General features: G+C 43.8%; 1 protein-coding gene across 2 annotated transcripts in view; it reads right to left on the reverse strand.

The window, feature by feature from the left end:
• Nucleotides 1-20,891, reverse strand: part of PRKCA (protein kinase C alpha) — a 436,189-nt gene that overhangs the window by 13,020 nt on the left and 402,278 nt on the right. For both annotated transcript variants that reach the window (XM_088468544.1, XM_088468543.1), the window contains 3 exons: nucleotides 17,838-17,918; nucleotides 17,431-17,538; nucleotides 6,774-6,914 (listed from right to left, as the gene is read on the reverse strand). In XM_088468544.1, the coding sequence (XP_088324670.1) occupies nucleotides 6,774-6,914; nucleotides 17,431-17,538; nucleotides 17,838-17,918 (330 nt within the window). The remainder of the gene's footprint in view (nucleotides 1-6,773; nucleotides 6,915-17,430; nucleotides 17,539-17,837; nucleotides 17,919-20,891) is intronic.

The raw sequence follows: 20,891 nt of genomic DNA on the forward strand, positions 1-20,891 counted from the left end.
GGTAAGGGCGCACCCTCTGCACGACCTGTCCCACAGAGTCCGCCCTCCCCTTGTAATCTGAACGAGCCTCCTACGGGCGATTAAGATGCTTAATTTATTTACCTGCTATGTATTTACAAATGTAATATTTGTTTGATGTCTATGGATATCCTGTTACCTATTTCTATTTGTTTTTCTCTTCTCTCCCCTATGTCCCTTTTTCTTTTTTCTGTATCCCTATTTTTGCATATATTCAATAAAAATGTATTGATGGAAAAAAAAAAATATTTCATCAATCATTGCAGGTCAGGGTCAGCAACATTTGGCCTAGGGGCAGATACAAGCCCAAACCCTTCTAGCAGAGCACTGTAATAAAAAATAACAGTTGCCGAAACACTCAGGGCCTGGTTACCCTTATGCAATACAGAGAACATTCCACTTAAATGCAATAGAGCATTCTAGTGACTGAATTGTGATACAGTAAGAATGCTAGTTACCTTAATGCAATAGTGAGAGCATTGTAGTGACTGAAATTCAATCTAGAGAGCAAAAGTGACAAAAATGTAAAACTGAGAATTCTAGTGATTGAAATGTGATAGAGAGCATTCTAGTGAATTAAATTAGATAGAAACATAATGACTGAAATGTAATATAGAGAGCATACTAGTGACTGGAATGAGACACAGAGATCATTTTAGTGGCTGACAGCATTCTATAGACTGAAAAGCATTATAGATGATCTCCATCAAAGTAGAGGGAAGCCTGGGCATCGGTGAATCAGACTTGGGTCTGGAGCTACTTGAACTGGCTGGAATTGGAGAAGACAAAACTGGATTTACTTGAACTGGCTAGAACTGGAGACGCCTTTGGACAGACGATTGGAACTGCATTCGGTCTGGTGGAACTTGAACTGGCTGGAACCGGAGGAGACAGAACCGGATTGGAATCAGATTTACTTGAACTGGAGGAGCCTTCAGACAGACGGATAGAACCGTATTGGGTCCGGAGGAACTTGAACCGGCTGGAACCAGAGGAGACAGAACTGGATTGGAATCAGATTTATTTGAACCGGGAGGAACTGGAGGTGCCTTCGGACAGGCAGATGGAACCGAATTGAGTCCGGAGGTACTTGAACCGAAAGGAGACAACCGGATTGAAATCGGATTTACTTCAACTGGTTGGAACCGGAGAAGCCTTCTGACAGATGGGTGGGGGGGGGATGGTGTCCAGAGGAACTTGAACCAGCTGAAACCGGAGGGTCAGATGTCCCTTTTTGATCCCGGACCATGCTGGAAGTCTTGAGTGATCATGCAGGATTTAAAGACAGGGTCGATAAAGTGGTACACAGACTATTATCCAACAGGGTAGTACTCTCGGGAACCGAAAAGCTGGAGTCCCCAACTGGGATTATGACACTTGAGACCCCTCCTGGGGCTGAGGCACTGGAGACCTCTCCTAGCTCATCTCCACAGTCAACACGTCTCAAGCTTTATGGCTCTTCCTCAAGGCAATATCCTTACCACACTTTTTATATTCTAGTGTACACTGGTTCTTGAGTGGAACTGAGGTTTTTGAATATTGCAGCTGAACATCGGGCATTTGAGCACCATTCTGTGTTCTTATACACAATATCAAATTATAAGAATCTGTAGAAGCTTACTGGAAAGCACACAGCTAGGCTGTGGACATTGCACTGGCAAGTGCTGTGTACATGGAGAATCCTTATATACCCCTGGCTTGTCAGGGACTGGCTGCAGGTGTCATGTGACCACATACTGGTCTCCAGTTAGTGGAGATCTAGTCACCTGATCCAGACTGTCATGGCTGCATGTGGAAGCCGGGGAGATTGCAGGAGGTGAGAAGGAGCTACAGTGGTTTGTGACATTAGTGACCCCTTACACAATGTAGAAAAAATTCTAGTGACCACTACACAGTACAAGCAGCATTCTTCTAATCACTTATACAATTCATCCAGCATGATACTATCCTCAATACAACACAGCCAGCTTTTACCTTATGTAATAAAGAGGTAATTTTAGTGGATCCATATACTATACAGAGAGTATTCTGTACTTATTAGACAGCTCCCATAGTGCTGGGCGGTCATCACTGTAAAGGAAAGATTGCTTTCCGGCAATCTCTGTAATTAATATTTTATCTAGAACGAGCACGTTTTTTCCTTAATGGCAAAGGGCAAGTTAGCTTAATTTTGCAATTATATTCCATTTTTGTTTCTTATTTGAAAGAATTTCTGTATTAGGACATTCCCTCACCAGACGACCAGGAAAGTATCTTAGAAGTGGTTAAACTGGGTAAGATTTCTCATCTGGTAGGGAATATAAATTGTAAGATCTACTGGTCAGCAACGGCTGTGTATATTCTCTGTAAAGAGCTGCAGAATATTTGTTCGTTATCTTAATAACCTAATAAATAAGTAAATACTGTGTAGTTTTAAAAAAAAAAAATATTTAATGACAGGAAGGAACTAGAACTCAATAGCACATAAAGTGATTTTTATTTAAGAATGTTACTGAGTTATGCATGTATCATGGAACACATGCTGACGGAGATTCAGATGACAGTTTGTGTCAATGACTATTCCTCTGTATACAGCTTTTTTGTACTTGCTAGTTTCACAGAAATTAGATTTGTCAGACTCTATGGTATGCTTTGTGCAATCTTCATACCTCTATATAGAACTGAGGTGTGATCACACTACTGCTTGTGAGATCAGCAAGATGTTTCTGCACCACACAATGCACAGGGCATGTCTCACCTGTTAGTTAATGGTAAAATTTGTGTTTGTGAAGATTCCACTGGGAGCACAGGACAGTTGTGTAAATAAATATGTACAGTATTACTGAAAGATGTGAGCCAAAAGGTACTAGTTCAGATATAAAGACTACAGACTAGTAGCCTTATTCTCTGGCAGTAGACGAGGGAGAAACTAAACATCTATATACTGTAAATTCTTCAATTTTTCTATTTCCAGTAAGTTATTACAGTATCCCATGCAGATAGCCATGTGAATACCGTATATACTCGAGTATAAGGCGACCCGAATATAAGCCGAGGTACCTAATTTTACCACAAAAAAATGGGAAAACTTATTGACTCGAGTATAAGCCTGGGGTCGGAAATGCAGCAGCTACTGGTAGTAACCCCCCCCTGGTAGTGCCCCCAGTAGTAATATCCCCCCCTTGTAGTGCCTCCAGCAGTAATCCCCCCCTGGTAGTGCCCCCAGTAGTAATCCCCCCCTGGTAGTGCCCCCAGTAGTAATCCCCCCCTGGTAGTGCCCCCAGTAGTAATCCCCCCTGGTAGTGCCCCCAGTAGTAATCCCCCCTGGTAGTGCCCCCAGTAGTAATCCCCCCTGGTAGTGCCCCCAGTAGTAATCCCCCCTGGTAGTGCCCCCAGTAGTAACCCCCCCTGGTAGTGCCCCCAGTAGTAATCTTCCCCCCCCTGGTAGTGCCCCCAGTAGTAATCCCCCCCCCCCCTGGTACTGCCCCCAGTAGTAGCCCTCCAGTAGAGAGAGACGTACCGGTAATAAAAGAAAAAACACTTACCTGAAACCCCGCTCCTGGTCCCAACGCTGCTACCAGCTCCTCCGGCCGCTTTGCATTACCCGCTTCCGGCTCCCATTATCCACTGCGGGAGCAGGAAGATGGCTCCCGCAGTGGGAGCAGCAGCAGCCGATGAGAGTCTGACAGACTCTCATCGGCTGCTAATTACAACAAACACACAGCTGCCGTTGCCGGCGGCTGTGTGTTTGGCACTGTGTAGTGCTGACCGAACTCCGTCCGGTCAGTGCTACACACGCGGTGCAGCTGTGTCACAGAGACACGGTCTGCACCGCGGGCCGCATGGTACGCAGCTGAGTGAGGAGCCCTCCAATATGTGGCGCCCTACTCAGCTGCGTAGCGTTAGAACCGGCCATGGTCCTGGAGCATCACTCGAGTATAAGCCGAGGGGGGGCTTTTTCAGCACAAAAAATGTGCTGAAAAACTCGGCTTATACTCGAGTATATACGGTAATTTATGAATTCATTATATAGAACTTTAAGGGGTAAATTCAATTAGGAGCGATGCATGGGTGATATAAAGATATTTAAATGCAGATAACGGCATTAAACCTTGTCCTAACATTGTGCATTTTAGTTCATATCTCCATCAGAGTGTATATTAAAATGCACAAACAGCGACCCCGAACGAGGGATTTTACATTGCTCCAAATTGAATTGACCCCTCTAAATACTAATAATATTCCTTAAAACATTTGTATATTAGGAGGACATCACAGATGAAGATTTGTGCACTTTATACAGACAACTTGCTGTGCCTTTATATCAAGGAACTACTATGAGACTTTAGATATACTCATAACATTGAGGAGCTCATTGTCCGACTAACTATCTGATAGTCATCAGTTGCTGAAAACCACTTGAGCTGCCATTTTATTTATTGTTGTTCTAGAATAATTCATTTCTGTATTGTTTTACAGCATCAGAAACACAAGTGATAAGTCTAGATTCGTTACCAGCCACTCTGAAACATTCTGATGAGGATGTACAGGCAAGTGAATAGTGATAACAGACAGAAGATAAGTGTTCCAGAGTACACACGTGGCCTGAAAAAGGGAAACCGCCCCTCTCTAGTGTTGCAATGTTATGGGCGCTCCAATCCAGCATTGCCAAGGCGTCGTCAGCCCTAAGGAATAGCAGACACAGCGGCACTGCAAACAGAGCAGTGATCCAGGAGCAGGTGAGCTGTGTGTTTATGGGGGCAATGGAAAGGTGTGAGGTGAGCCGGGGGAGGGGTTGTCTTCACACAAATCCCTTATCAAGACCCTCTGAATGCCTATGCTAGCACAGCCATAATTATGCCTAAAACTGACAATTTGTTACATGCTGTCTGCAGTTATTGCAGAAATATTATCACAAGACTAAAAATACCAGGTAGGCACAGTATCTAAGGGGGAGCTCTACGTCCCTGGCTTCTTAAATGCAAACAACAAGTTCCTGCTGTAGCATAGGAAATAAGGCTATGTAGTTACAGGTGTGTTTCATTATGTCCTCCATTCCTCTTCCCACTGGCAGTCACACTGTGTAAGGTCCAGGGCAGTGACTGAAGCAATATCCAGGTCAGCAGCTACACTGTATAGAATGACTTTCATTAAAGAACAAGCCCACCTTTTGGAGGGTTTTTGTTTGCAAGGAGGACAAAAGATGGCCAGAGATAATATAGTAGATTCAAATTGCGAAATAGTCCCTTTGTTTCTTTGGGGAAGATGTATTAAACATTCTAAAGAGGACAAGTGGAGAAGTTTCCCAAAGCAACCAATCAGATTCTACCTATTTTATAGAATTTATTTATTTATTTATTAACAGTTGCTATATAGCGCAGCATATTCCATTACGCTTTACAATTGGAAACATTTATAGAACAAAACAGGATAATAACAGACAGACAGAGAGGTAAGAGGGCCCTGCTTGCAAGCTTACAACCTATAGGGAAATAGGCATTGATACACAAGGATAGGTGCTATATATTGCAATTTGGTCCGGCCAGAATGCAGAGTTTCTTGGTTGGCTGCATGATCCAGTCACACAGGAATGTCGGCCAAATGTCAGGAGTATGTGAAAGAAAGACAATGTGTGAGGTTGTGTGTGGTCTGTGAGAGGGGATGTAATAAGACATGGAAGCTATGATAGAATGTACTAATAAATGATAGCTAGAAGCTGTTTGGTTGCTATGGGCAACTTCACTTGTCCTCTTTAGAAGGTTAGATATATATCCCCTATATTACATCATCCCCACACCCACCAACATTGTCAATGAGAGTATAGAAATATTGTCCCATATTAAGCATGCTTTTTAAATAGAGGACTCTGTTGTGCTACTTTAGCATGGTAAGCAGCATTCCCCATGCCCTAAAGTGACCCGCAATCTGCAACTTGCATTGATGGCTGGTGCACAGAACATACCTCTCAGCTTTCTTAGCAGTTGGGACAAAGGTAGTGTTGGAATTGTCCTACCGAAATCAGAATCTCACTCACTGTACAATGTTATCTCTATCACTTTACTTAGTTAAAATACATAGTTACTTAAGTACAGTTCTCTTGTGAAGGATCTAGTTAGCTTCATGATTTCAACTGGCTCGTGAATACTATGTACATTAAAGTTGCCTTCTCTGTGTACTACATGTAATAGTGTAAAAACTGTAGATTAACTAGTTCTTATTCATACACTGATTACATTCATGAGCAGACCGGCATGATAACACACATAGGGGCATATGTATCAAAGCTTGATGTGATAAAAAATTGTTAAATATATGTATGTGAACACATCTGTAGATTGCCCATATATAGATATAGAGATAGATAGATACTGTAGGTAGGAAGATAGACAGACAGATAGGCAGACACTAGTTCTTTGGTACTTATGACTCGTCTTTCGCTGTGTTGCTAGTTATCATGCCTTGCGTTGCATGTGTTGCTAGTTGTGTGAGCATGTGGTAGAGAATATAGACTTTAAACTCCACTGGGGCAGGGACTGAAGTGAATGGCCAAATATTCTCTGTAAAGCGCTGCGGAATATATGTGTGCTATATAAAAAAACTGATAATAAATAATAAATAAATATATCACCAACCAATCAGCTCCAAACTATCATTTCTTAAACACAGCCTGCAAAATTGAATTTAGAAGCTGATTGGTTGGTGATATATATCTCACAATTTTATCTCACATCAAGCTTTGATACATATGCCCCATAGTGTAAGCACTAAACACTCACCCCTTTGGGCTTGAACGGTGGCTGGATCTCTCGGTTTTCTAGCTTCTCCCAGTCAATCCTTCTGAAGAAGGCATGTTCTCTCACATCCCTTTCTCCCTCTGGCCCACACCCCAGCCTCTTCACCGGGTGTTTAGTCATCAACTGTAAACCAACACATCACCCATAGATTAAAACTGTAAAATAACATACGTACATCATTCATTCAAAAATTAAGTTTGCCTTTTAATAAAGTTACACAGAATATGGATAATATTCATATGTATTGTTTAAATCCCCTCTTTAATTTTAATTTAAATGTACAAGAATACCATCGCTTGTCTACAGAAAATATTTGGAAGACAGCTAGACCTCTCCGTTGACAGCAGTGGAAACAGGGACACCTGTAGACTACTGCTTACAAACATATGACATGTTTGCTATTTAGTGACGAGAGTAACCCCTTTTCAATCAAAGGGTATAGAACCAAAAAAAATTTGATACAAGTTGATGGGAGTATAACGTTTCTAAAAACTTGTTGTCAGGCTAATTAAAACTGGGCAGCACCCATTACTGAAGGATCCAGGAATTAAATAATTATGATTATGGGGTACATGTACTAAGCCTTTGAGAAAGATAAGGTGGAGAGCGATAAAGTACCAGCCAATCAGCTACTGTCATTTTTCACACAGCCTGTGACAGTTAGGAGCTGATTGGTTGGTACTTTATCACTCTTCAAGGCTTAGTACATCTCCCCCATGTGAGGTAATTAGGTTAGTCAGTCACTAACTCTTTTTACAATCCAAATGCAACTGTGATTATGAGGACTATCAAATATGTCATATTGTTTAAATACATATAACACAAAAAGGGTTTTAAAAATGTTTAATTCAATACTCTCTGAAACTTCTCTTTAACCACTGTATTAAAAGCAAAAATATTTTTCCACATTGTAATCAAATGGGGAACTTGTTATTTGCAATCCAATAGAAAACTAAGCAAGCATTTTTCCCTATGCAGCAGCCAAGTGGAGATGGCTAGTGTGGGAGTGGGAAACTGCTTTTGGTTGGCTGAGAAATGAAGGCTTGTCTGGGTAAATTCATTTCCCTGTCATTCAGCACCAGGTGTTACTTAGCGTTATTTTCATGCATTTATTACCTCTGGATTACATTGTGAAGAAGATTCTCATTGGATTAGATAAAAAGTGGTTTAGATGGGTTTATTCTTCAAATACCCTTTATAACCCTTTGTGTATACAGAATAACAAGTATTTACTTCTAATATACTAGTACAATGGGGAAGGGTTTTAGTAATCACAATCCATTATACTGGGACCACCAGAGGCATCACAGTTGCCACTCTAGGTTCACAAATGTTTTTTCCATTATTTTGCAACCCTCAGCCCGGGTGTGCCAGGAAGAGAGCCAGTGCCGTTTCCCTCATTTGATGCATCGCCCTTTCCTCATAGGAAATCCAGTCCTAAGCTGACCAAACTGGGTATAGTTTGCAGTGCGACAGGTGCTGTGGGTCCCCTTATTATTGTGTGAACAACCCAGACTATCTCTTCTGGAACTGGTTTCCATTTTAGCAGAAGGGGGCCAATGCTTGCTGTCCCTTAGTTTTAGAATTATACTGCCCAGTCTGTTTAGCATTAGCCATGGATTTACGGGGGATGGGGGGGTATGCTGTTGGCTTTTATTTATCGAAAGATGTGTCATACAACTAGCCTCCTTGCGCGTTAAACAGCCCTTCTAGTCGTGCCATGCCATGGCGTGAATCAGTAGCACAGAGTGTCTTTTTGTGCAACTTTTTTACCTTCAAATATGTCTTGTTTGCACAGCGATGCAAATAGGTAACACAAGCAGCTCCTGCTGATTAAAATTATATTCTGTGAGTTACTGCGGGTGTATCTGCATGCAAAATGCTACTTTACAGTGTCAGCAGCTAGAACACTGTAACATAGCATTTTGCATGCAGTTGCACACAGAACATAGGCATGCTGCATATCATTTTGATCAGCAGAAGCTGATTGTGCTACCTATTCGCATCGCTGTGCGAACATGACACATTTGAATGTAAAAAGTTGCACAAAAAGATGGTCTGCGCTACTGAGGCACACGGAACTCCCGCATTATGTGTAGCGCACAGAGGATAGATGTATGTGCACACATATGTGTTACAATTCTTTGCAATGTAGTTTGAAGAAAAATATAGGTCTGGTGGTAATAAAAGGTTTTGCTTGAAAATAAAACCGAGGTAATTCAGAATGAACACTTTGGGAGAAGCACTTTAGGGAAACAGAATGCATCACATAAAGTGTCTGGGTGGGATTTGGGTCTGGTATTTGAATGGCTGTGTGATGCAGCAAATGTCCTTTTAACATTTGCGACAACTGTATATAGGGATGTCAATTATGAACCAACAAAGCAGTAACACATGTAAATTTTTGGATCACCAATATAAATGTAGACATTCATCCATATCATGAATTTTATGTTTTACATAATTTTCATTATTTAGAATGGTGTAATAAAATGCTAGATTTTCATTAGGATTTAAGTCTTAAATAAAAATGTTCCTAACTAATGAAGGCATTTTTGCCCATCATGTCTGTGAATTGCTCCTTGTGCTCTGGATATTTATGGGGGAGCCCTTCCCTTTCAGCAAATGATAACTGAAGGCCATTAGCAGCAATGTATTCACTCTGGGACCATAAAACTGCCACCTACTGTCTCACTGTGATCAGAAGAGTCACATCTTTACATAACATTATTTAAATGTCTTACGTTCTTTATTTTATTTTTTTGCAAGTGACAGATAATCGCAGTGCATATTATTGAATGGAGGAAATTCATAAGATGGAGAACAGCACATATTGTGTGTTTGTGTTAGGGGTGAGCGGGTTCGGATTTCTGAAATCCGAACCCTCCCGAGCCCCCCCGATCCGAGGCCGATCCGAGTCAGGCTTGACTTTTCCCGCCTGACTCGGATCTGAAATCGAGGTAAAACGTCATCATCCCGCCTTCCGGGTCTCGCGGGTTTTGGATCCAATATAAGGTACCCGTGTCGGCGCCATTTTCTCACTCGGCTGTGGACAGTGAAGAGGGAGGGTGGGAGTTAGGGCTGGCTGGGCTGTGTAGTGTTGTGCTGTGCTGCGCTGCTGTTGTCCATAGGGGCTGTGTCCACTACTTCAAAGTCCATAGGGGCTGGCTGGACTGTGTTGTGCAGTCAGTTCTCCATAGGGGCTGTTTCCACTCTAAAGTCCTGTGCAGTGTCCCAGTCCTAAAGGGGTGCTGTAGTGTTGTCCAGGGGGTGCTCTGTCTGTCAGGGGCAGTTCCCCCCAAGTGCTAAAAAAAAAATATTTTTTCTGTGTTTGTGAATTGTGTGCACTGTGGCTGCACGTGCATCAACAAAGGAGCAGCGCCAAGCATGCGCCTGTGTCCCATAAGTAAAAGGTCGGCTGGCTTGTCCGTTAAAGGGTGCTGTAACCCCCAAAGGGCACTCCAAACAAAATAAAAAAATATATTTTTTTGTGTTTGTGAATTGTGTGCGCAGTAGCCGCACGTGCATCAACAAAGTAGTGCCAAGCGTGCGCCTGTGTCATAAGTAAAGGGCCGGCTGGCTTGTCCGTTAAAGGGTGCTGTAACCCCCAAAGTACACTCCAAACAAAATAAAAAATATATTTTCTGTGTTTGTGAATTGTGTGCACTGTGGCTGCACGTGCATCAACAAAGGAGCAGCGCCAAGCGTGCTCCTGTGTCCCATAAGTAAAGGGCCGGCTGGCTCATTTCTTAAAGGGTGGTGTAACCCACCAAGTGCACTAGTCTCCAACAAAAATAAAAAATTATTTTCTGTGTTTGTGTGCGCCTTAGCCACACGTATATATCAATATAACATAAATGGAGGACCAAACTTTCTCCGATAAAAATAAATTAGGGAAAGATCAAGAACCACTTCCTCCTAGTGCTGAAGCTGCTGCCACTAGTCATGACATGGACGATAACATGCCATCAACGTCGTCTGCCAAGGCCGATGCCCAATGTCATAGTAGAGGGCACATACAATCCCAAATGACAAAGTTCAGGAAAATGACCTTGAAAAAAACATTTAAATCATCTGAAGAGAAACGTAAACTTGCCAATATGCCATTTATGACACCGAGTGGCAAGGTCATTCCCTATGTTCATGACTAGTGGTTCAGCTTCACATGACGATGGAAGCCCTCCTCCCACTAAAAAAATGAAACGAGTTAAGCTGGCAAAAGCACAGCGAAGAACTGTGCGTTCTAAGAAGATATCACAAATCCCCAAGGAGAGTCCAAGTGTGGTGGTTTTTGCGATGCCTGACCTTCCCAGCACTGGACGGGAAGAGGTGGCTCTTTCCACCATTTGCACGCCCTGATATGCAAATTGAAGATGTCACTGTTGAAGTACAACAGGATGAGGATACTGGTGTAGCTGGCGCTGAGGAGGACGTTGGCGAGGAGGATTCTGATGGTGATGTGGTTTGTTTAAATCAGGCTCCGGGGGAGACAGTTGTTGTCCGTGGGATGAAAAAGCCCATCACGGTCATGCCTGGGCAGAAGACCAAACATTCCACCTCTTTGGTCTGGCAATATTTCTATCCAAATCCGGACAACAACTGTCTTGCCATATGTACCATATGTAAAAGGTGGAATAAGTAGGGGTACGGACGTTAACCACCTAGGAACATCCTCCCTTATACGGCACCTGCAGCGCGTTCATAAAAAGTTACTGTCAAGTTCAGAAACTTTGGCTAAGACCGTAAGCAGTCCAGGGACACCTAAATCCCGTTGTCCTGTTGTATCCAAGCGCCTGCAAACCACACCGTCAACTCCCTCCTCGTCAATTTCCTCCTTAGTCAGGATCGGAAGTAGTCCTGCAGGCCACGTCACTGGCATGACTGACTCTCCTATCCGGGATTCCTCTGGAGGATCCTGCATTGCTACGCCTCCTGCTGTTGCTGCTGCTGGGAGTCGTTCATCATCCCAGAGAGGAAGTAGGAACACCACTACTTTTACTAAACAATTGACCCTCCAACAGTCCTTTAAGTACGACAGCAGTCATCTTGAAGCAAAACGTATAACTGAGGCCTTGACTGCTATGTTGGTGTTAGACGTGCGTCCAGTATCCGCCATTAGTGCAGTGGGATTTAGACAATTGATGGAGGTAGTGTGTCCCCGGTTCCAAATCCCGTCTAGATTCCACTTCACTACGCAGACGATACCGAGACTGTACAGAAACGGCAGAAAAAGTGTCCTGAAAAATGCCGTTGTACCCAATGTCCACTTAACCACGGACATGTGGACAAGTGGAACAGGGCAGACTAAGGACTATATGACTGTGACAGCCCACTGGGTAGATGTATCACCTTATGCAGCAACAGCAGCAGCGTCACCAGTAGCAGCATCTCAGAAACGCCAGCTAGTTCCAAGGCAGGCTACGCTGTGTATCACCGGTTTCAGTAAGAGGCACACCGCCGACAACCTCTTAGAGAAACTGAGGGAAATCATCGCCCAGTGGCTTACCCCACTTAGACTCTCCTGGGGATTTGTGATATCTGACAACGCCACCAATATTGTGCGAGCATTACATCTGGGCAAATTCCAGCACGTCCCATGTTTTGCTCACACAATAAACTTGGTGGTGCAGAATTTTCTGAAAAACGACAGGGGCGTGCAGGAGACGCTTTGGGTGGCCCGAAAATTTATGTCCACTTTCGCCATTCAGCGACTGCGTGCCGAAGACTGGAGCACCAGCAAACACTCTTGAACCTGCCCCGCCATCACCTGAAGCAAGAGGTTGTGACGCGGTGGAACTCAACCCTCTATATGCTTCAGAGGATAGAGGAGCAGCAAAAGGCCATTCAAGCCTATACATCCACCTATGACATAGGCAAAGGAGGGGGTATGCACCTGACTCAAGCGTGGTGGAGAATGATTTCCGTATTGTGCAAGGTTCTCCAGCCCTTCGAACTTGCCACACGTGAAGTCAGTTCAGACACTTCGGCATGTGGGACTTGTGGATGAAGCCCTTCATTCGCTTTGCCAGGATTCCAGGGTGGTCAATCTGTTGAAATCAGACCACTACATTTTGGCCACCGTGCTCGATCCTAGGTTTAAAGCCTATGTGGTGTCTCTCTTTCCGGCCGACACAAGCCTGCAGAGGTGCAAAGACCTGCTGGTGAAAACACTGTCAGCTGAAGCGGAACGTGACATGTCAACAGTTCCTTCTTCATTTTCTCCCGCAACTGGGGCTGCCAGGAAAAAACGTAGGTATCCTAAGCAACCCGCTGGCGGTGATGCAGGGCAGGCAGGACCAAGTTTGGACATCTGGTCCGGACTGAAGGACCTGGCAACAATTTCTGACCAGTCTACTGTCACTGCATACGATACTGTCACCATTGACAGAATGGTGGAGGATTACATCGGTGACAGCATCCATGTAGGCATGTCAGACAGTCCGTACCTGTACTGGCAGGAAAAAGAGGCAATTTGGAGGCCCCCTGTACAAACTGGCTCTATTTTACCTGAGTTGCCCCCCCTCCAGTGTGTACTCCGAAAGAGTGTTTAGTGCAGCCGGGAACCTTGTCAACGAAAGGCATAGGAGGTTGCTTCCACAAAATGTGGAGAAGATGATGATCATAAAAATGAATTATCAACTCTTCCAGGGAGACCAGCCTCCAGAACGTACAGAGGGACCTGTGGTGGTGGATTCCAGCGGGGACGAGTTAATACTCTGTGAGGATGAGGATGTACACAACACTGAAGAGGGTGAGGAATCGGTGGATGAGGATGAGGACGACATCTTGCCTCCGTAGAGCCAGTTTGTGCAGGGACAGATTAATTGCCAGCTTGTTTTGTGGGGGCCCAAACGAACCAATAATTTCAGCCACAGTCGTGTGGCAGACCCTGGGGCTGAAATGATTGGTTTGTTAAAGTGTGCATGTCCTGTTTATACAACATAAGGGTGGGTGGGAGGGCCCAAGGACAATTCCATCTTGCACCTCTTTTTTTTCTTTGAATTATGTACTGTTTGGGGCCTTGTTTTTCAAACTGCCATCCTGTCTGCCACTGCAGTGTCACTCCTAGATGGGCCACGTGTTTGTGCCGCCCACTCGTGTCGCTTAGCATAGTCATCCATCTACCTCGGTGCACCTTTTGGACATAAAAACACTATTGTGAGTTGTGAGGTGTTCAGAATAGACTGGAAATGAGTGGAAATTAAGGTTTTTGAGGTTAATAATAGCATAGGAGCAGAAAAATCAACACATTCTGTGATTTTAGCTGTTTTTATGCTTTTTAAAAATAAAAAATACAGATCCAAAACACAAAACCCAGAACCCAAAACACCGAAGGGTGGTTTTAGCAAAACCAATCCAGATCCAAAACACGAAGAAAGGTCCAGATCCAAAACCAAAACACGAAAAGTGGCCAGTGCACACCCCTAGTTTGTGTGCGTCAGGGTCACAAAAGTAACCACTCTCACTAATGCATGACCCTGTCAATGGTGGCTGCAAGGAAGGCTGAGCACAGATTAGGTCCAGCATGACAGAGGATACATTCCTACCTGAGGACTGAATAGTTTGTGCAGGAACATTGAGATGAAATATAACCCTGTCCTGCATAGTCATTCCCAGTCACTGTATGCTAATTCAATAGCAAGCTGGGGTCATGGGTCTGTCTTGAATACTGAAAACAACTGCTGCCCCTGTGGACAGTCCCTGAATTATTAATGTTGTGCTTATGAATCCCCAAAAAGAACAAAGACAGCTGAGCATGTTCCACTAGTCCACAGGTTCTCAAACTCGGTCCTCAGGACCCCAAACAGTGCATGTTTTCCATGTTTCCACACTGAATCATGTGAAATAATTAGCTCCACCTGTGGACCTTTTAAAATGTGTCATTGAGTAATGATTACACCTGTGTACCTGCTGGGTGACCTGCAAAATGTGAACTGTATGGGGGTCCTGAGGACCGAGTTTGAGAACCACTGCATTAGTCCATCAGATCACTGCAGTTTTGTAGCACACTACAGCCATGGCTAAAAGTTTTGAGAATGACACAAGTATTGGTTTTCACAAAGTTTGCGGCTTCAGTGTTTTCTGAAATGCTTGTCATTTTACTTCAGTATACCATAGTAACATCTGACAAAAAGGTCTAAAGTGTCAAAAGCTTTTATTGACAATTACATTAAGTTTATGCAAATAATTAATATTTGCATCCTTCCTTTTCAAGACCTCTGTAATTCGCCCTGGTATGCTGTCAATAAACTTCTGGGTCACATACTGACTGATGGCCACCCATGACATCACTCCCATAGTGCACTGCGGTACCCGGAAGCCGGAGCTCAGGAGTGAGCTCCGTCCTCCGGCTACCGCCGGGGGGAGAGAAGGAGCCGGGTGCCCGCTGGTAACACACTCAGCAGGCGCCCGTCAAATGGAGGGTGCAGGGGGTGCGACCGCACCCCCTGCACCCTCCGTAGTTACGCCACTGGAGGTGGAGTGCCGATCAGCGACGCTCCTTCTCCATGCAGCTTCGAGTGACAATGGAGGTAGGTGCCCCCTTCAGCGCTGGCGCCCTGCGGCAAATGACTCCATTGTCTCCGGGAGTTCAGCCACTGATCATGCTGCAAAAGGCATTGTTCATCACCAAACTGTTCTCGGATGGTTGGGAGAAGTTGCTCTTGGAGGATGTTTTGGTACCATTCTTTATTCATGGTTGTGTTCTTAGGCAAAATTGTGAGTGATCCCACTCCCTTGGCTGAGAAGCGACCCCACACATGAATGGTCTCAGGATGCTTTACTGTTGGCATGACACAGGACAAATGAGCTCAATTCAGACCCGTTCGCAAGCGGCCACTCGCGCGTACGCAGCCGATGGTAAGCAACCGCGCATGCGCACGCTTCGTTGCGAACTACTCTGTGCGATCGCAATCCGCTTGCTTGCCAAGCAAAGACAGCCCAGTGTAATGAGTGACAGGAGAAGCCATTTGTGGGTGGTAACAGGGGCAGGACACTAATAACGGGGGAGTGGAGGTGCCAACGCGGGCTGCCTGAGTGTTTCAACGCCGTTTCAGAGGCGTGCATAATTAACAGCCAGCGTCATAGTACACATCACATGCCTGTTTTTTACACTGAAGTCCTCGCAGTGGTTGCGGTAGGGTAAGGCAACCACAAGCGCTGCAATCGCTTCCGATAGTCCTCGATGTACCAATGATTTAATACACTTCCTGGAGATGACGTGCGCTAGTGGGCGTCTCTACATAAGCTAATGAGCGTCTATAGACACAAAGTGATCGCTCGCCAATACAAATTGGGCATGCTTATGCCTTTCCGAGCGAGCGCCTGCCATGCTGTCACTTAGCCGAATTTGCATACGCTGGATGCGAGCGATCGCATCTAGCGAGCAGCTCTGAATCAGGTCCAAAGTCTTTTGGAGGATGGCCTGGTGTCAAGAAGGGCAGCAAAGAAGCCACTTCTCTCCAGGAAAAACATCTAGGACAGACTGATATTCTGCAAAAGGTACAGGGATTGAACTGCTGAGGACTAGGGTAAAGTTATTTTATCTGATGAATCCCCTTTCAGATTGTTTGGGGCATCTGGAAAAATGCTTGTCTGGAGAAGGACAGGTGAGCGCTACCATCAGTCCTGTGTCATGCCAACAGTAAAGCATCCTGAGACCATTCATGTGTGGGGTTGCTTCTCAGCCAAGGGAGTGGGCTCACTCACATTTTTGCCTAAGAACACAGCCATGAATAAAGAATGGTACCAAAACATCCTCCAAGAGCAACTTCTCCCAACCATCCAAGAACAGTTTGGTGACGAACAATGCCTTTTCCAGCATGATGGAGCATCTTGCCATAAGGCAAAAGTAATAACTAAGTGGCTCGGGGAACAAAACATCGACATTTTGGGTCCATGGCCAGGAAACTCCCCAGACCTTAATCTCATTGAGAACTTGTGGTCGATCCTCAAGAGGCGGGTGGATGGACAAACAGAAACCCACAAATTCTGACAAACTCCAAGCATTGTTTAGGCAAGAATGGGCGGTCATCAGTCAGTATCTGGCCCAGAAGTTGATTGACAGCATACCAGTGCAAATTGCAGAGGTCTTGAAAAAGAAGGATCAACACTGCCAATTTTGACTCTTTGCATAAACTTAATTTAATTGTCAATAAAAGCCTTTGACACTTATGAAATGCTTGTAATTTGACTTCAGTGTACCATAGTAACATCTGACAAAAAGGTCTAAAAACACTGAAGCAGCAAACTTTGTGAAAACCAATACTTGTCTCATTCTCAAAACTTTTGGCCATAGTGAAAAACAAAGCCATAGAGTGGTATAAACAATTTGTCAGATTTAAAAGGAGAAAAGTGCTATAAAACAGGGACAAGCAAACATGTTGGGACAACAAACCATAACATACTCTGGCTTAAGAGCTGGAGAACTGCAAGTTGGTTATAAATATAATGGGTAATAGCAGAGACAGGCAATCAGGTCTTAGCTTTGATCAGTAAAGTACAAGTCAGACTAAGGGAAGTCGATATCTATTAGGTTGCTATGGGTTACAGCTAATATGTGCTGTATGTATACAGTAGATATATTTACATGATCGTCAGGTGATTTAATATGAAGTATAGGAAATTAGTAACATCTTACCCCTTTACATATTGATACCGCTTCCTTAGACATGGATTTTGGATACGAGACATTATGTTCCATAATTGACTGGAAGAGCTCATCTTCATCCTCTCCGTCAAATGGAGGCTAGAAGAAGGAGACATGGGCTGGAGAATGTTATCAGTCTCAACAAAAAGATTATCAAATATTATTAGGATTTCTCGAGTTATTGGAATGAAATCGGTATGATTCCATTCCAATAAAACCCTCCCTTCCCCTAGCCTAACCCTAACCTCCCGGGGGGGTGCCTAACCCTAAGTCCCCCCCCGGGAACCCTAACCCTCCCCCCTCCCCCCGCGGCTGTACTGTAGTTTAGATGCCGGCGGTCGGCATTGTGACCGCCGGCATCATAAATGCATACCGATAGCTCACATTTGGGTAATTACCTGCCCTGCCAGCATCTCATACAGCAGTACTCCATAAGCCCACCAGTCCACCGATTTGCCATATGGTTGATAAGCGATAATCTATAGTGGAAGGAGACAAATTAAAGTCATGTTTATATTAAATTTATACATAGGCATAACCTACATATATACTTAAAACATTATAAATACATAGTGGTTCGAGAGCATGGCAGCGCTAAATGTTAATCAGTTACTGTAAATGTCTGACAGTTTTATATCACGGATGAGTATTGCATCAGAGTGATATTAGGAAACCCAAATTTAAATAGTGTGTGGCTATGCACTCTCCGATATTATAAGGAAACTAGCTCCATACAAAACAAGCAGTGATAAATAATGTAACCCCCAACAGGTTTTTTACATATACACGTCTGACAGTTGTATGAAACATGTCTTCCTCATGGAACAATATATATTTTAATTAAACTTTTTCAAGCAAAGTGGCTCACTAGATATGAATATCACAGGACGGTGCAGGTAAAAGGAACCTTAGGTTCCAAAATATCACATACAAAATTAAATTATGGACTTTATGGCAGTTCTACAAAATTGTCTCTATTGATTATTCCTCTAGATATGGACAGATCTATAGTCAGGTGCATAAATATTGGGACATTGACAGAATTTTCATATTTTGGCCTCTATTCACCACCACAATGGCTTTGAAATGAAACAAACAAGATGTGCTTTAACTGCAGACTTTCAGATTTAATTTGAGGGTAATTACATAAAAATCAGGTGAACAGTGTAGGAATTACAACGGTTTCTATATGTGCCTCCCACTTTTTAAGGGGCCAAAAGTAATGGGACTATCAACTCAAAAGCTATTTCATGGACAGGAGTGGGCTATCCCCTTCTTATTTCATTATCAATTAAGCAGGTAAAAGGTCTGGAGTTGATTCTAGGTGTGACATTTGCATTTGGAATCAGTTGCTGTCGACTCTCAATATGGAGATCCAAAGAGCTGTCACTATCAGTGAAGCAAGCCATCATTAGGCTGAAAAATCAAAACAAACCCATCAGAGAGATAGCAAAAACATTAGGTGTGGCCAAATCAACTGTTTGGAACATTCTTAAAAAGAAAGAACGCACTGGAGAACTCAGCAACACCAAAAGACCCGGAAGACCACGGAAAACAACTGTGGTGGATGACAGAAGAATTATTTCCCTGGTGAAGAAAAACCCCTTCACAACAGTTGGCCAAATCAAGAACACTCTCCAGGAGGTAGGTGTATATGTGTCAAAGTCAACAATCAAGAGAAGACTTCACAAGAGTGAATATAGAGGGTTCACCACAAGATGTAAACCATTTGTGAGCCACAAAAACAGGAAGACCAGATTAGAGTTTGCCAAACAACATCTAAAAAAGCCATTACAGTTCTGGAACAACATCCTATGGACAGATGAGACAAAGATCAACTTGTACCAGAGTGATGGGAAGAGAAGAGTATGGAGAAGGAAAGGAACTGCTCATGATCCAAAACATACCACCTCGTCAGTGAAGCATGGTGGTGGTAGTGTCATGGCGTGGGCATGTATGGCTGCCAATGGAACTGGTTCCACTTGTATTTATTGATGATGTGACTGCTGACAAAAGCAGCAGAATGAATTCTGAAGTGTTTCGGGCAATATTATATGCTCATATTCAGTCAAATGCTTCAGAACTCATTGAACGGCGCTTCACAGTTCAGATTGACAATGACCCGAAGCATACTGCAAAAGCAACCAAAGAGTTTTTTAAGGATAAAAAGTGGAATGTTATGCAATGGCCAATTCAATCCCCTGACCTGAATCCGATTTGAGCAAGCATTTCACTTGATGAAGACAAAACTGAAGGGAAAATGCCCCAAGAACAAGCAGGAACTGAAGACATTTGCAGTAGAGGCCTGGCAGAGCATCACCAGGGATGAAACCCAGCGTCTGGTGATGTCTATGCGTTCCAGACTTCAGGCTGTAATTGCCTGCAAAGGATTTGCAACAAAGTATTAAAAAGTGAAAGTTAGATTTAGGATTGTTTAGTTTGTCCCATTACTTTTGGCCCCTTAAAAAGTGGGAGTCACATATAGAAACTGTTGTAATTCCTACACCGTTCACCTGATTTGGATGTAATTACCCTCAAATTAAATCTGAAAGTCTGCAGTTAAAGCACATCTTGTGTGTTTCATTTCAAAGCCATTGTGGTGGTGAATAGAGGCCAAAATATGAAAATTCTGTCAATGTCCCAATATGTATGCACCTGACTGTAGCTGTTTAGTAATTAGCCACAGTAGCTGGATACCACTAGTCCCTATTAGTGTCAATGACATGCATAATAGACGCTGTCACCTTTCAGATGGGAACAATTACTATATGGACTGATTTGGTGGCCTACAGAATATCACATGCACAGCAAATTTTATATACAGTATATGAGATAAAATCACAATCTGTGGATAGCTTTGCCAACTTCCTTCTCTGTCTAACAATCAAGAAAAGAAAAAGGAAAATCTGCCTGGTGTTGGAAGCTGTAACTTCCTACTAGAGATGAGCGGGTTCCATTTCCAGATATCCGAACCCACCCGAATTTTGTAGATCCGAGTTGGATCCAACCCAGTTCGGATGTTCCCACCTTACTCGGATCTCTCAAATCGAGGCAAAACCATAGAGGCGAAATCTTGCGGCTCGCGAGCTTTCGTCTCTATAAGGGACGCGGCGGGCGCGATTTCAATCCGGCTGTGGAGACTGAACAGGGAGGGTATGTAGTGTAGGGCTAGGGAGAGGTGATGTGCTGTTCTGTCTTCTGTGTTCTGGGCTGGTGCTGATCCATTCTGGGCAAGGTGTTGTTGTGCTGTCTGCTGTGTCCATCTGGGCTGTTGCTGATCCATCAGGGCTGGTGCTACTGCTGTCTGCTGTGTCCATCTGGGCTGTTGCTCTCTGCTGCGTCCATCTGGGCCCAAGTTCTGGACCCCCCAAAAAAATAAAAATATTTTTTCTTTGTGTAATATATATTAGTCTGTGTGCGTGTTAGGCTTAGCCGCACAAGATCTAGCAAGT

This window comes from Taudactylus pleione, unplaced genomic scaffold (genome assembly GCF_031769625.1).
Source record: "Taudactylus pleione unplaced genomic scaffold, aTauple2 ptg000012l, whole genome shotgun sequence".
NCBI lineage: Eukaryota > Metazoa > Chordata > Amphibia > Anura > Myobatrachidae > Taudactylus > Taudactylus pleione.